Consider the following 16,546-nt stretch of genomic DNA (forward strand, 5'->3'; position numbering starts at 1 on the left):
GATATTTAAAAAAAATCAAAATCCTCAAAATTAGTAAATTTAAAGATATAAGATCAAAATTATCCGCAACATCAAATACATTATTAAAAAAATAAAATAAAAAGTGCATAAAGTCATGGGAAATTAAAGGCAATGTGACATTGGGAATTTAGAATAGAAAAAATCATATTAATAAAAAAAGAAAAAAAAAACAATTGTCCAATCACAAAAAATTGAAAAAAATGGTGAATTGGGGCTGCAAAACAAACATTATTAATACAAAAATGAAAAAAAAAATCATCATATAGAAAACTGATTTCATGTCAAAGCAATATTGACGAAGAGTAAGAAAAATACCTAAAATCAATTCAAATTTATGCAAAGCGTTCAATAAAGAATATTATGAAAAAAGATAGGAATTATGAGGATTAAAATCTAGCTGACAACATATTTATAGTAAAAAGTAGATGCCTCTCCGTAACTTTTCACTTCCTTCATTTATAATGAAAAATATTTTTTACCTTCCAAATTCAAAACTTATAAACGTCCCCTTTAAATATGATAAATAAGTTAGATAACTGGAAATTAAATTTAAAAATTGATTAGTGGTCAAAGCTATAATGACACGTTTTTTATTATAATGTAGGTAGGGTAATATTAATTGTGGAATTTAAATTTTGAATCACAAAAGACGTTTTTTTTTTCTTACAATGATACATTGATTATGCACGCTTATAAATATTCAAAATGATGCCCACAATTTATAAATATTTCAAAAGACGGCCCAAAACTCGCCTTTTATATATGTATAGATAGATTTAAAAATTAAACTTAGGATATTTTCTTTTGCATGTGTAAAATTGTACGACCTAATTTAGACTCGAATCTAAATAAATCATTTAGGTACTCCAAATGTTATGATTTATCTACCATTTTCAATTGTATCAATTGTGAATTTGTGGTATCCTAAATAGAAATAATGTTTTATCTCATTTTATTGTCTGAATTACGATAGTCGTACACGAATTAGAAATCAAGAAGAATTATTAAAATCTCACTGTTGAGGAATAAGAGTAACATAATTACTCCTATTTTATTTAAAGAATACTATATGGCCAGGTCAACTTCGGGTCTGTTCCGAACTTAAAAATCGCACGGAAAAACTATCAAATTTAGATTTGTTCACAATTATCATACAATGAAAAAAATTGATCACTCATGTTTAATATATCGCTGATACTTTTCAACCAAACGACGTCGTTTTCTATATGAGTAGACAGCATAGTTTGATTCAATTGCAGTGACGTGCACGTATGATTTCGTAGCTGCGTATCAGATACTACAATTTCAACAAAAAATTTCAATGTAGGATGATTGCGAACAAATCCAAATATCATAAGTTGATGGACAAACCAAAATTTGACCATAGTTTTTCAGACAAATAGCCTTATCATTTACTACATCTTTCCAACTTTCTTGACTGAATTTCCACCAATGCTGAATGTAATGTCACTTTGTCCTCAGCCAACAGATCCAATCATCCAACACATAGTTTACCGTCTATGAACATTGCAATCATGCTCACTCACTCAATATTAACTAGAAGGCACATTGCCCTGCTACTAAATGGCTCTTGGAGAGAGAGAGAGAGAGAGAGAGAGAGAATGTAACTGAGACTGAAGTTGGCATGAATATGCACAGCAGATACTGGTACAGTGATGTGTTGATGATAATCATTCGGGAAATATAAGTAGTTAAGTGTCGTCAACAACTTTATTCGACTAACCTGCTATCACGGTGTATCCTAATATTCGATCAAGCCCAAGCTCTTTAACCAGGGGACCATCTCTGAGAGACCTTCTCTCAGACTTCTAGGGTTGTAAACCAGCTCTTTCTTCGCCTTCTCGCAACTGTACGCCCATTGATGCCTTAGAACATCAACGGTCTGTTCAATACAAAATGCATAGAGACTGTGAGTAGAAGAGCCCACCAGAAAATATAGCTCATAGATAGAGAAGAGCCAAGAAGTAGTCTTAAAACCAACTCTATGTTATAGTACGACATTGCAAAAAGGATTTTTTTACAAAGTAACTATTGCTTAGTTGGAACAATAGCAGTGAAACTATCTATGCAGGAAAAGCAAGTAACGTACGATGGGCAAAATCACAGAGTAGATAAAAAAACAGTTCCTCACCGGGGGGCTGATTAGGGGAAGCTTCCCAGTTATTCTGGACAACAGAACGCATATCCATCCATATACATCAACAAGAAACAGTGGGATCTTGAACCGAGGCTTCGATGTCTGAGTGATCTCTGCTGCTATATCAAAAACATCTTTGAAGGATGCATTTTCCCCTGTAAGGAGATATCTTTCACCTTTCTGACCTTTAGCCAATGCAGCAATGCCCTTGTGCAACATCATCGACATGACAGAACGAGAACCCTTGCTCTTGGCCAACATAGCCTGGCATCCGGCCACTAAAGCGTTCCACAAGCTGACACAGAGTGTACAAACATATTAAAAGTGAACACGTTTGCATGAGTGGATGTCGAGGATGAACATGAACTCCTCTTACATCATCATGACCATGAAACAGTTTTATGATTTATCAAATTCGCACCAAAAGAACACACACAAAAAAAGCATGAAAAGCCTATAGATCAAGATACCATCAAGTTAAAAAAGACAACATCTACAAGAAACATGTTCAGTTCCAAAGGGGTAACAAATCCGTAATTATCCAGTTCAAGCTTCACACATAATCAAATCCGCCTCACATTTTAATCTTAACTGCGGTTCATCCTTTTTCCCCAGCACGAAATTATCATAAAATCAACTACCTAAATTGTACACCAAGCAAAAACTCCGTAATCAAACTTTATTAGAACGAGCACACATCATCATGAACATGGACCAGTTTTATCAAATTTACACCAAAAGAACACACAAAAACTGTGAAAAGCACATATAGATCAAGACAGAATCAAGTAAAAAGGACAACATTGATAGGAAACCGGTTCAGTTCCAAAGGGGTAACAAATCCCTAATTTTCCAGTTCAAGCTTCACACATAATCAAACATGTTTCAACTTAATCACAGACATTTTTATCTTAGCAGAGGTTCATCCTTTTCCACAGCATGAATTTATTACAAATTAAACTACCAAAAAATCTAGCTTTTTAAGAACAAGCAAATGAGCAACTTACCAACTGAGCCACCATATTCCCAGTTGTAACTTTCCCTGGACCATAAATAACTCCAGGATACACTGGCACAATCGGCACCCCCTCCGCAGCAGCATCCAATGCAATCTTATCTGAGACAGCTTTTGACTTCTCATACTCAGTACAGAAATGCTTAGCAGGATGCACCTGCAAATACACATTTCTCCAACGATTATCAACAGAAATAAGAAGCCATCTTCCTCCTTAAAAATATCATTAAATGGAATTGAACAGAGTAGAGTCATAAGTACTTGAGTCTCATCAGCAATGTATCCATCTGTTGACCCCAACGCAAAAAACGACGACGTATAAATGATCTTCTCGATAGTCTCCGTCTCCTTATATGCCTTCAACACATTCCTTAATCCCCCAACATTAACCTACCAAACTTTAAGTCAATACAAAATCTGCGTTTCATATCTACTACAAAGCAATCACCGCATAAAAAATCCAGCTATCAAGTTAACAACTAGCAATTAATCTCCTCGCATCTAATCAGAAACTAATAACATTAGAAAACCTACTGCTCAGTCAACTAATCATCAATTTACCACAGCATGTTAATTTCCGATTAACGACTAGCAATTAATCCATTTCGCATCTAATCAGAAACCAATAACATCAGACAAGCTACTGATTAGCCAACTAATCATCAATTTACACTGAACAGAATATTAATTTCCGAGTAATGACTAGCAATTAATCCACTTCGCATCTAATCAGAAACCAATAACATCAGAGAAGCTACTGATTAGTCAACTAATCATCAATTAACATTCAACAGAATATTAATTTCCGATTAATAAATCAATACATTAAGCTGAGCTCACCGTAGTGAATCTGGAGGGATCAGGAAGCCAGGGTTCGACAAGTGCGGCAGTGTGGAAAACGACGTGGCAGCCGGAGAAAGCTTCGAGGAGCGACGGATAGTCGGTGACGTCGCCGTAGACAAGTTGGAGAGATCCGCCGGCGGCGGATGGCGGCGGCAAGGAGGAGATGTCGCTGGTTTTGCGGACGAAGGCCTTAACGGAGTAGCCTTGGTGGAGAAGTGCGCGGCAAAGCCTCCCACCAAGGTAACCGGAAGCGCCGGTAACCAATGCTACTTTCTTCATTTTACAACTTTTATTTGAGTTAAGTGAAACTGTTTCGGTATTTATAAATTATGTCTCGGTCCTCAATTTCTTCCGAATTCATATTTTCTGGATAGTCACGTGACTGCATTTTCGATATTTCGAAGTTTTAATATTTTATACTTTGTGCCAACTAATTTTAGACTTTGCTCAAAATTTCGTTCTTTGTGTTTGCTCAAAAAAAAAATGGCTTTATATACATTAGGTTTGTATAATATTTAGATCACCGGTTGACATTTTTTAATGATCCAGATCATAGTTTGTAATTTGTATAATATTTAGAGTTGCATTTTAACACTACTTTATTATCAACTTTGAATATGACGAAAAATACAGGAACTTTAATGTGTAGTCAATATTCCACAATTAAGTATTGTTGCAAAATTAAATTTTACGTAGCATGTCTAATAACATAGAGATAACATAACAAAATTAATGTTGAATGACAAGTCTAACACAGGAAACAATGACGTTTTGAAGACTAAGTTGGTGATTATTTTATACATTATGTAATTTGAATTTTATGTATTTTTTTACTATAAGGTGTCGTTTTGATCTAGTTAGACATTTCCTCAGGCCACTTAAGACCAAGATAGCATCCCTTTGGACATTCTGGTAATGTTACCTTGAATCAATATAGGAGAAATTCGAATTATGAAATATTGGCTACACTTAAAGCTCATACTATATTTTTTTACCATATTTAAAATTGGTGATAAAAAACTTAAATTAACCTATAATTGGTGTTTTTCAGCTGTTAGGCCAAGGATTTAATTTAAGAGTGCTATGGCATTGCAAAAGCGCACAAGATAGGGTGGGTCAAACGAGGAAATTTGTCAACATTTTACCTAAAGTAAGAAAATGTTTTGAACCGAAATCCAGATCCAGAGTTACCCTTGCCGGCTGGTTAGTGGCAGTGTGATTGGAACTTTCTAAAGGCAAGCTTCCGCTGAGAGAGAAGAAGGGATTGAGATTCAAATACCTGTACTTCACAATACCTCATTAGAAGCTTTTGTTTTGATCCATTCATAAAAACAGAAGGTAACCACGCAAATTATTCATGAATTTAATTCTTTATTCCCCTCCAAAACAGTGATACACAGTTAAAAACTTATAAGTTAGACAACGATATTACTATACATCATATGTCAAGTGTTAGAAATTCCACTTACTGTCCAAGTATTTTTGGGTGGAAACACCAAATGAAGAATCTGGCATTCCTTCGTATTCTTGCCCCAAACGCCATCTTGAACCGATATAAAATGCTATCTTTCACGGCCCAGTTCGTAGGCAAGATGTTTGCACCAGAGAATAAAGCTGAACAACCATCATAATCTAGAGCGAAGGATGCACTTTATAGGATTGAAAGCAGAAGACCTCCGCCCAGAAGCAAATGCAGCACTTCTCATGGAGGGTGAAAATCTCAGATCCCAGTCTTCAACATTCTTTGGAACACAAGCGTCGAAGAGGAACTCACCTAAAACGCCATGGGCGCTGATCTTTGGAGGGCTCGACAGAGGTATGTAACGTCCTTTGGATTCATCCGGGATAGACCCGACAGCCCTGTCCTCATGATACTCTACAGAGCTTGGCACGTGAAAATAATCATTCAAGTCGAGGTTAACTCTGTGGAGGCTGTCTCTTGACATTGTGGCTGTTTTCCTTAGGCCGTTAAATGGATAAGAAATTTCGTCATGTCCACCTTCCATGCCCATTTTCTCACCTTCAAGTTGCCTTATTCGTTGGGAATAGGTTATTGAAGCTTTGGTTAGTAGCTCAGTTACGGATGCGCTGTATTCTTCTGGATGATGTCGAAAATGACCTATGGAATAGTACAAATAGGAAAATGTTATATCATGGTTTATAATATTTCATATCCACGAGCCAAAACAGTGTGAGATAAATCATGATCCGAGAAAGGTGCAAAACCGAAGGGTTTAGTTTACATCAGTTAGTCGGGAGTTTAACATAAGACAGTGTTACACAAGTTTTTGTGCAATTTGTTATACAGAATCTGCATATATCATTTAGATTTATCAGCATGACTACGAGATAAATCACAAGCACAATATACATATGCCGGATTTGAATGGACCAAGGATATAATGGAAAGAAAATAGCAGATATGTTTGAAAGCTTACCAACATGGGATGACTTATTCCATTTAACCAATTTAACATCAGCTCCAAGGTTTTTCAGCCTAGTAGCGAAATTGAAGATTATTTGAAACGGAGCAAGCTCGTCATCCTCGGAGCATAATATGAGATACGGAGCGCGAAAACTCTGGTAGCATTAAAGTAACAACTGATCAATGTGAGCCAACAAGTATGACAAGTAATTTCAATTGAGTTCTGCAGATGCTTACAACTGTGGAGTATAGAGTCTGCCAATATTCAGCACGCTGTGATTCGAATCTGCTTAGAAAGAGTGTGTCCAGGGTGGAGGAGATACCACTTGTTATCCATGACGCTATGAGTGGAGGGCGTGAAATTGTAAGACCAGTTTGATGGTGAAAAAAACGATTCCCCATGTCACTTACGAAATCCACCGGACAAGAATCAAATATGTAACCAGAAATCGAGTCTCTAACAAGCCGACATTCATCCTTCATGGGAACATAGACCAGAATATGAGCAAAATCACTTTAACAAAGGTCATTGTAGAATGCAGAAAATGAAGGGATATAATATATGTTAGCAATTTATTTGAATCCTAATCACCAATTTATATTTTTAGCAAAAATCACATCATATAAATATATAGCATAATATTAACAGGGTCTTCGATGAAGTTACCTGATTGATTTGCTCTTCCCATTTCCCTTCAATTATCTGCAACCAAATGGAAGAGGATTATTATTTACGAGTATATTATTTTGCCAAGCTTAAACAAAGACCTCTTGATCCTCGGTTTCTATGATTAAATAAGTCATTAGATATAAGAAATATATAGATGAGCAAGAATAGTATTTACCTGAAGAACCTTGTACATACAAGCTTTTGGACCACCAGAAAAAGATGCAAATATGATGGGGCATGGCCTTATTTTTAATTCCTGCAGGTGAAATGAAATGGGAACCAAAATCAAGCACCGATAAACAAGAAAGTACTAAATTTTGGCAAATATGTCAGATTACATCGCAGTAATTATTTTGTTCTTAGGAAGGAGCCGGTTTGACAACCATGCTTTCAAGAACTCAAGTAACAGGAAAGCCTAATTAAGGTATCATGATTTCAAACATTGCTTGTCTGAAAATGATAGTAAAGTAGAAACGTCAACTTCCCTTCTTGAGAGAGGCCTCCAAAAGCAAGTTAAACAGTGATAAGGAACTACACTACATTAACTAAATTGCTATCTTATTATGAAAGCTATTTTACATTTTCAGATAAGTCCAGATCGATTCCTTTAAGGTTTTCCTGTATGAGACATCCTTATAAACTTAGAACAGATGGCATGAGAAAGCACTATTATCTCTTATCAGAGAGTTAGAAGTTCCGGAAGACAAATCCTTAACAGCCACTGAATTTCATAGAAACTGACCTGAATGAGCTCATTAACTATTTCCTGAGCCAACGATGCAGCCTTATCTGGAAAGAATCTGCTAACGAAGAGAATATCAGCAATTGTTATTGCGAGTTACTACAACTTACAATTACAATTAACAAGAGATGCACACGCGCACACATGTCCATCGAATAAGAGATTAAAGGACATAGGCTGAAAACATAGCTTCCATATCAGTTGTGCAAGGATCAAGCTTGCTCAACCTAACATCAACCAGTCAACCTAGCTTCCACCCACCACAGCTAGGTATTTCCATTTCAAATATTCAATAATGAGTCATTGACAAGTAAGTTTACAAGTATTCCGATGGAGTATAAAATGACCCCATTTTAATGGTACCCCATTTTTGACACGAAGAAACTTTGTTCGGTTTCAATTAGGAAACCGATTTAGACAATAGCTTGATTTCCCAGAGGTTTGCTATCTTCAATAGAACATTTTCTGGAAAACATACATACCACCACCTGGTCAACCATTAGAAGTTCCAACTTTATCGAGGAATTATGTTAATTGATCACCAATATCAAACCCAATGGGATAAACCTCTGCAGCTAAATAATTAACCAGATTTATTTGATTAACGAGGTCCCCAACCTCAAGCACCTTATTCAAACTCCAAAACCGGTTAAATTTATTATCCTAATTCTCCTAATTCAACCAACTAACAGATAAGCACAGAAGCAAGCACACACACAGCTAAAACAGCAATTAAACCTAAAAACGGACAAATTCTAACCACAATCAAGCATCAAACCTAAAAATTGAGCAAACATGATCATCAAAAAATCTAAATTGCGGAGTACCTACAAAGGGGGTGAAACAGAAACTTACAAATTGAGGAACTGAGGTTGGCAAACAATGGAATTCCATCCACGAGAGGAGTACATATCAACATAATTCTTCAAATGCTTCTCCTGACAGGACATCCATGCAAATACCACAACTATTCCTTCCACTTTTCCACTCTCCTTTCTTCCCCAATAATGACTCCCACCTAATCCCCACATCCTCTGAGCTACTCAGGATCAGATTTCCTCGGAAATTGGAAGTGGAATTTTGTAAATTGCAGAGGTTTTTGCTGGGCTCAAGATAATTTGATGGGGTTGCTGGAGGTCTTTATTTATACGTATATAAAGCTATTTTTTACCTATTTAAGGAAATTTTTATGCTTAAAGATTAAAGCTTATAAAAAGCGGTGCTTATTCGTCAAATTGTAGTTATCAATTATAAATATTTGATTAATATTGGATTAAGAGCATCCACATCCGTGCTCATCCACATCCGTGCTCGCTGAGCACGGATGTGAGTCCGGCCCCACTTTTTCTGTCTGCTCTTAGACAAGAGCACAACACCCACATCCGTGTTCTTCCGCAAGAACGAGCACAAGGATCCCACCATTAATTCAATTTAAATAAAAACATTTCCACAAAATTAAAATTCATTGAAAATACCGAGAATAATATTACAAATTACAATAAAATTAAAAATTACATAATTAAATTCCTAAAAATAAAAAGTACATAATTAAAATCCTAAAAAATAAAAATTACATAATTAAAATCCTAAAAAATGAAAATTACATAATTAAACTACTAAAAAAATAAAAAAAAATTACACAATTTAAGCGTAAAAATGCCCCCGGTGAAGACTAATCATCATCCGGCAATACCACCAACGTTCTTTGGAGATCCCGTATCATCGCCACATGCGATCGAAGTTGCTCGGGGGTCATATTTGACCTATCGGCCAAATTGAGTTGGGCCAAAACCCCCCACAACGAGTTGGAGGGGGGTTGAGGTGGCACATAGGGAGCGGGTTCGGGATCGGGGGCGGATGGAGTCGCGGCGCGACGGCGGTTGGCCGCCGCCTTCTTCCTTCCTTGCGGTCTGCGTTGGGAACCGCTCGGGCCGGCGTCGGGGCTACCCAAGTTAGCTCCGGCAAGTTGGCTAGCCACGTCTTCGAAGCCTGCGTCGGATAGGGATACCGACCTTGACCGTTTGGAGGAGCCGCTAGAGGAGGATGTTGCGCCTCCCCCATACTTCGGATGCGACCGCGTCTCCTGCCAAATGTTGAGGTACTTGAACGGCTAGTAGTTCATGGATTGGTAGGTCGACAAGGCGGAACTGATGATGTCGACCTCGCTCCGGCCGCTCCTCGCCGACCGCTCTTCCTAGAGGTAATACCTTTGGAACTTTTGGATTTCTTCGTTGGCTCTATATATGTCGTTGCGCACCATACTCTCGTTGCGCTCGATTGTTCCAGCCGGCCGGTTTTCATTGTACCGGCGACAGATGCGCCATCAATAATGATCGTTGGATTGGTTCGTGCTAATCTCGGAATCTTCGGAGATTGACAAGAACGCTTTGAACAATTGCTCCATCTCCGCCGAAGTGTACGGTGTGCGGACACCGCGAGTAGGAGGAGTCCGAGTTTGGGAGGGGCCGCTCGACCTTGCTCTAGGCTCGGGTGGGCATCTTGGTCGTCGATCGGGTAAGGTCGGTAGCCACCCGGAACTTCCGAACCTTGGGTTTGAGGAGGGGCCGAATATTCCGTTTCTGAACTAGGAAGCGGTTGTGAACCGAACCAATGGGGGTTCCAACCGTGGGAGCCCGGTGGTGATCGCCGTGGCTGGACATTGTTTTGTTGTAAGAGTAAGAGTGAATGAAAGATTGGATCATAATTGAAAATGGAAATGAGAGAATTTGGATGATAATTGTGTAGTGTGGTGTGAAATTTTGGTGTGAAAGTGGAGGTATTTATAGATGAAAATGTGTATTTTTTGGGAAAAAATATTGAAAAATAAATTAAAAGTGGGTAGAAAACGGATATAATTTTTTGGGAAGTGGGACTATTTTTTTTTTATTTTTAATCATATTTTTAATTACAATTTAATTTTTTAAAAAAAAATAAATTGTCAACGGCTATGCCGTTGGCCAATCACACGCTGTCACGTCGCCTGCTCGCTGGCACGGACGTGCTCGATGCATCGAGCAGGCGGCGGGCAGCGTCTCCGTACCGCTGGCACGGACGGACATCGTCGTGAATGCTCTAAGTACTGCATGGAACGCAACGCTGTGCTTCGTGGCAGATCAATCAGTCAACTTCCTATTATATAATTTCCTTTGTTTTTCAACTTTTGATTACACAAATACTCATTTTCATTTCCAATATATTATTACACACAACAATGTTGATAGATATTTTTCATATTATATGGATGATTTAAAACAAACATTTTTTTTGTGAAAATGTAAAATACTAGAACTAATATAGGAGTATAAGATAATAGTATTGGCACTCAAAATTCAATTCTATTGATTTTTTAAAAAAATACATTCATAATACGGCTTTAAACCAGAGTTGGCTCTTGTTTTTATTTTTGTTGGATTGTGTTTTGTCAATCAAAAGTTTTATAGATCACCTTTGAAATTCGTCACTATCTTTTAGAGCGTTTTTATTCTCACCAAAAATTGAATAGAAATAATACAAATAAAAAAACTATGAAATAAAGAAAAAACTCATTAACGGCGTACGTTAGCACATTGGCAATCACGATTGTTGTAAAAGTTGAGTAGGCTTTTTTTGGATAAATTTTCAAAAGAAGAAAAAAAAAGTAGTGCACAAATTCATTTGCAACAATCATAGTCATAGATATCTTATACGGAGTATACTAATTCTCCCCTGTACTACAAAGATTGCCTCACATTGATCGGACACATATTTTAAGAAATATAATAAAAAGTGAATTAGAAAAGTTAATAGAATACGAGTCCTACTCGTATATACTTTATTAGTTTTATAATAAAATATGAGTAGGAATAAGTTAGTTGATGGGACGGATAAAAATAGAAAAATTGAGACCATCTTTATAGAAAAGATGGAAGTAATATTTATTTTAATTTTTTTATTGATTAAAAAATATGGAATGAGCTCGAAACTTAGGGAAAAAGGCCCTACCAATTCATTAATCCGCAAACGTATAGTAATTAATAAATTATAGACAAAAGTTAAAGACAACATTCCCCTAAACTCTCTCTCCCTCCTTCCAAGACAACTGCTGAATTCCATGTAGAGAGAAAAATGGTGAGAGGAGAGTGGGGTGTGGGTGGGAGGTGTTCTTACAAAAGGGCCACTCTCATAGTGTGTTGCATCAATGTTGTAGTTGCTTTCCATGTCATTCGCTCTCTTTATGCTTCTCTCTACACTTACCCTCTTGCTGACTCTCACACCAGTAAGAATTTCGCTCGCCCTTTTGTGAATCTTCATCAATTTTAGGATAGCTTTTTGAAAAGTGTGTTCTTGCCATTTTAAACAGAATTTTATGTAATTAATCCCAAATTGGGAGTGTGTATGAGGTTTCTTATGCTTCAATTGGTTGATTTCTGAGTTTATTAGCTGAATAGAGGTTTGGAATGAACACACTGTTCTGTTGTTGTAGGTCAATTGCTTGAGATTGTTTATCCTGTAGTGTTTGTTCTTGGATTTTTTTCAGATTAAAGTTTTGATTTTTATCCCAAATTTTGGAGTTTTATATGTTGATTTATGCTTCAATTGGTTGATTTCTGAGTTTATTAGCTGAATTGGGGTTTGGAATGAACACTGTGCTGTGTCCTTGTAGCGGTTAAGTACACCTTAGATCAGATTAGGAGAATGGAAGAGTCGAATGGAATACGAAGAGCAGCACGACCTACTGAGCTTATTGAGCTGGTGAGATGGCTCATCCCTATGTTGGTTTGGAGATAATTTGGTTTGTTTGCTGTGAATTTGAACGGCGTCTGTGTTTAAAGGTGATGCAGCTCGAAGAAACGATTACGAGGGAAGAAAGGGTGGAGCTGCCAAAGCATTTGAGGCAACGGCTAGTAGATGAGATCCATAGTAGGTTAAGAAGCTCGGATGCTGCTGGTAATGCAACACGCCAAAATGGTGGGTAAATATTTGATCTTGATGTGATGTTTTGAATCACTTGTTCTTGACAATTGCTATCAGTTTGTGGCTTAGAAGATCATTTATATGTATAGATGTTTAAGGACACTTATTGCTCACCCCAATCACCCTCTTTAGTATAAAGTTTAATCCTTTTTCGTTCGAATATGTGATCTGGAGAGGCTTTATAGGAAGCTAGAACTTGTCAGTTTGCTATCTAATTCTCTCTGTAGTTGTCACTTGTTCATATAGTATCTTATGGAGTACTAACACGCTCTTTAATATTGATGCTCGTGATCAGAAGCAGTTAGAACCTGGCATCGCGAAAAGCTGGAAGAAGCACAAAGAATTAGTGGTGGGGAAACAATAAATTCGACAATCTTGCAAGAGGAAGCTGGTATGAGCGAAACCCTATTATTTCAATGTCAATTCTCATTATTGCATCCATCATCCTCTGATATCTTTAGCAGATATTCTTGTAAGAGCCTTGAGTTCTGGTTGGGTTGAGTTTACGGAGGGGATTGGTCTCTGGATCCCGATTTCAGTAACGAACATGGAACACGACGACAAACCTGATGGGGAAGACGAATTTGGTATGAATTTTAGAACTTTTCTTTCTATAGTTAAGATTTTTTCCTATTAGATAGTTCTAAATCTGAAGGTTTTCTGGTCAAATTCCTGACCGGTTTCATTTCTTCGGACCAAAAACACCGTTTCAGTGTGGTTTTTCTATTCCGATTCGGTTATAACTGAGATTCATTCCCTTTTTCAGATAAAGAGATGTTGCCAGGGAGACAACTACCTCCCGAATGCCACGCTGAACTTCACACCGATTATGGTGGTGCCGCCGTGAGATGGGGCCTCACCCACCATAAGGAGTCCGCCTACGACTGTTGCATGGCGTGTTTGGACCACGCGAAACGAGCCAAACCCGGGCAGAGGAAATGCAACATATGGGTTTATTGCCCGTCCGAGACCGGATGCTTCTCTCCCGATGTCTATAACCACAAATATCGAGAATGCTGGCTCAAATATGTAAGTTTGCTCATGAAATCAAAATCCACATCTTGCAGTTGAAGTGAAACTAATCGTGATCGTTCTACAGTCGGAGACACCACAGTCGAACTTCAAGGACCGATATTCTGAAGCTTATCGAGATGCGCACCCACGAGCACCGCTGGTTGTGCTGTGGGTGTCGGGAGTGGTCGGCTGATGGTTGGTGATGGGGTTTTTTTATGAGGAGTCGCGTTCGCGGTCGCCTCCCGTTTTGGACCGTGGAAGCACGAGATATGGTAGGTGGATTGGTGCTAAATTTGGGAAGGTGAGTTGAGAAATGGTGAATGGATGTGTAGTGATAGTTATGTTCTGTTATCATTCAGACCAGAAGTTGGTACTCATCAAGGCATCAAGCACAAAGTACTAAGATATTGTATTTGACAAAAAAAAGTAATTAAATCATAGTATTAAATGTGTCATTATTGGATATTTTAAAGGTGTTGAAATTAATTTAAAGAAATATATAACTTATGGTGTAAATGTTACCCTATCCGTTTTTTTTTTTGAATAGAAGAATAACGCTCCCCTTACCCTATCCGCTTCTTAGCGTCTCATATTTGGCTCGGACATGTGTAGTTCCCAAGCTGTCGCTCAATAATAAGTTTTGTGTCCTAATTGATCGCTTAAGAACCTTGTCAAATAATCGGTGGTCGAATTAGTCTAAGATACACATATCTCACCACTACAAATCAACTTGTATCATAGACTAGATCCCAAACATCTCAAATCAGACTGAAGCAACTTTCACCCCATTGATGGGTATATTTTCTAGGGCATAAGAGAAAATTAAAAATAATTAGATAGTAATTAATTATACAATTGAAAGTTGCTTCTATTATTTTCTGATACTGAATGTGACACATGAAATGGAATAACTCAAATGCAAAAGTATATTTCAATTTGAAAAAGCATATTTCAATTTCAAATTATATTATTACAAATTTAAATGCTGATCTGGTAATTTACTTGAATAAAAAAAATACTAAAAGCAAAGGAAAGGAAAACATCCACATCTTCGCTATTCGGCTGCTCTATTTCTCTCTATACGCCGCCCCGCTCTGCGCCGCCATATTCCCTCTCGCCGCCGGCACAATCTCGTTAGGTAAGTCGCACAGCTTGATTGATGAAATACTTGAAGGAATTGTGATAAATGCATCCTCGAATAAGAATTATCCGTTTTTTGCCCAAATTTCCAAATTAGGCTCGAATAGACGATTTTTTTCTTTCGTTTTTGCGTAATTATGGCTGTATCAAATGCTTTCAAATGAATATTGGGTGTAAAACATGATCTTTTTTTGTGAGGGGTTTAGGTTAGAAAAATTGGCTCACTGCTTGCTAAAATGAAGGAAATTGGCTCATTTGCATTTCCTCATGTTTGATCAAATTAAATTGTAAAATCTGGGGTAATGTTCTCATCAAAACGTTTATAGATTCAGTGATGCTTTTTATTGACTTGATCATTAGAGATCAACCTGTGCTAAAAAAATCTGGTGTAATTCTTGGTTAATATACACATATGTTAAGTTTAGGGTTTAGAGGTTTATGGTATTTATTTGATTCTGATGTTGATTATTCATTGCCAATGAACAATCTTGGATGTTTTTGGATATTGATAGATCATGACAAGGAGCCACAACTTGTGCATCAGATCCCACTATGAGACCATTGGTGTGAAGGAAGATGCAACCCAAGAAGAAATCCGCAAAACTTATCGATCTGCCATTATCGCTTTCCATCCAGATAAACTCGTGGGTTCCCTAGGGGATGAGTTTATTGAGTTGCAGAGGGCGTGGAGAGTGCTCTGTGATCCAGGGTTACGGGCCCTCTACGACCATGAATTGAGAACGTTGAGACAGGAAGCTCTAGCTGCAGAAGACGTGCGCTTAGGAGATATGGTGGTTGTCGAAGACGAGGAAGAAGAAGAAGATGAAGATGAAGATGGAGACAGCTTCGAACTGTCATATCAATGCAGGTGTGGTGATTTCTTCTCTATTATGTCTTGTGAATTGGATGAAATGGGATTTCGGGTTCAAAGAATTGGAGGTGATGTTTCGCTGCATTCCCCTTCGTCTTCGTCTTTGCCAGCATCGATTGTTCTTCCGTGTGGATCGTGCTCTCTGAAACTGCGTCTAGTCATTGATTGAGGCCAATGTTGATTGTATTATTATCAATGAGTTGGATGGTAGATTTTGCTTTCAATATCCATTCATATAAGCACAGTTTTGAGTTAAAAATGTAATTTTTACTCTATTTGATGTACGATTTATTTATAGTTGAAACATATTGCTATCTGGATTGAAAAAGGGGTTTCATTTTGGCACGAGATTCTCCCTGCTTGCTGTCATTTACATGCATTTACTGCTTGGCTTGACACGCTGTAAGAGCCGAGCTGAGCTGTAAATGTATTGAAACGATCGAGTCGAGCTGAGCCACGTGTCTCGACTTACGATACATAATTGACATTCATAAAAAGTGCTCTATTCATATTGAATTATGAGTTCAATACATCCTCTTTCCATTCATTAATTTATTAGTTTGATTTACAGATAACAAACCCAATTTTGACATTTATATGCTCATATATGGCAAGATTTCAATTTTTTCCAAAATTATGGTCTATTTCATTATGGTAAATAGACATATTCAGCATTTATATGCGTTGATCACAT

At 37.4% G+C, this 16,546-nt stretch overlaps 3 protein-coding genes and 1 pseudogene across 4 annotated transcripts; 2 read left to right on the forward strand and 2 right to left on the reverse strand.

Moving 5' to 3' along the window:
• Positions 1-1,350: 1,350 nt before the first annotated feature.
• LOC121792845 lies at positions 1,351-4,339 on the reverse strand (annotated as a pseudogene).
• Positions 4,340-5,388: 1,049 nt separating this feature from the next.
• Positions 5,389-9,000, reverse strand: LOC121792844. Its single transcript, XM_042190965.1, has 7 exons — positions 8,730-9,000; positions 7,875-7,932; positions 7,308-7,388; positions 7,130-7,165; positions 6,700-6,939; positions 6,476-6,617; positions 5,389-6,156 (listed from the first exon to the last, which is right to left on the reverse strand). The coding sequence occupies exons 1-7, from the start codon at positions 8,903-8,905 to the stop codon at positions 5,663-5,665; spliced, it is 1,227 nt and encodes a 408-aa protein (XP_042046899.1). The 5' UTR covers positions 8,906-9,000; the 3' UTR covers positions 5,389-5,662.
• Positions 9,001-11,911: 2,911 nt separating this feature from the next.
• On the forward strand, positions 11,912-14,306 carry LOC121792846. 2 transcript variants are annotated; one of them, XM_042190967.1, is made up of 7 exons: positions 11,912-12,129; positions 12,517-12,605; positions 12,695-12,821; positions 13,123-13,218; positions 13,292-13,414; positions 13,594-13,856; positions 13,927-14,306. In XM_042190967.1, the coding sequence occupies exons 1-7, from the start codon at positions 11,979-11,981 to the stop codon at positions 14,032-14,034; spliced, it is 957 nt and encodes a 318-aa protein (XP_042046901.1). In that variant the 5' UTR covers positions 11,912-11,978; the 3' UTR covers positions 14,035-14,306. The 2 variants fall into 2 exon arrangements, with proteins under 2 accessions (XP_042046901.1, XP_042046900.1); XM_042190966.1 differs by having other exon boundaries at positions 11,913-12,129; positions 12,686-12,821.
• A 144-nt stretch (positions 14,307-14,450) lies between these two features.
• Positions 14,451-16,197, forward strand: LOC121792847 (diphthamide biosynthesis protein 4-like). The gene is made up of 2 exons (XM_042190968.1): positions 14,451-14,979; positions 15,494-16,197. The coding sequence occupies exon 2, from the start codon at positions 15,497-15,499 to the stop codon at positions 16,019-16,021; it is 525 nt and encodes a 174-aa protein (XP_042046902.1). The 5' UTR covers positions 14,451-14,979; positions 15,494-15,496; the 3' UTR covers positions 16,022-16,197.
• The last annotated feature ends 349 nt before the right edge of the window (positions 16,198-16,546 follow it).

This window comes from Salvia splendens, chromosome 2 (assembly GCF_004379255.2).
Source record: "Salvia splendens isolate huo1 chromosome 2, SspV2, whole genome shotgun sequence".
In the NCBI taxonomy this organism is placed as follows: domain Eukaryota; kingdom Viridiplantae; phylum Streptophyta; class Magnoliopsida; order Lamiales; family Lamiaceae; genus Salvia; species Salvia splendens.

Excerpts from the sequence above, each read along its gene's own strand:
- LOC121792844 (XM_042190965.1), bottom strand. The coding sequence starts at position 8,905 with ATGTGGGGATTAGGTGGGAGTCATTATTGGGGAAGAAAGGAGAGTGGA. Across the intron at positions 7,933-8,729 it reads CAACCTCAGTTCCTCAATTT|ATTCTTTCCAGATAAGGCTG; the intron begins GTAAGTTTCTGT and ends CTTCGTTAGCAG. Across the intron at positions 6,618-6,699 it reads AGACTCTATACTCCACAGTT|AGTTTTCGCGCTCCGTATCT; the intron begins GTAAGCATCTGC and ends TAATGCTACCAG.
- LOC121792846 (XM_042190966.1), top strand. The coding sequence starts at position 11,979 with ATGGTGAGAGGAGAGTGGGGTGTGGGTGGGAGGTGTTCTTACAAAAGG. Across the intron at positions 12,822-13,122 it reads TAATGCAACACGCCAAAATG|AAGCAGTTAGAACCTGGCAT; the intron begins GTGGGTAAATAT and ends GCTCGTGATCAG. Across the intron at positions 13,219-13,291 it reads AATCTTGCAAGAGGAAGCTG|ATATTCTTGTAAGAGCCTTG; the intron begins GTATGAGCGAAA and ends TATCTTTAGCAG.
- LOC121792847 (XM_042190968.1), top strand. The coding sequence starts at position 15,497 with ATGACAAGGAGCCACAACTTGTGCATCAGATCCCACTATGAGACCATT.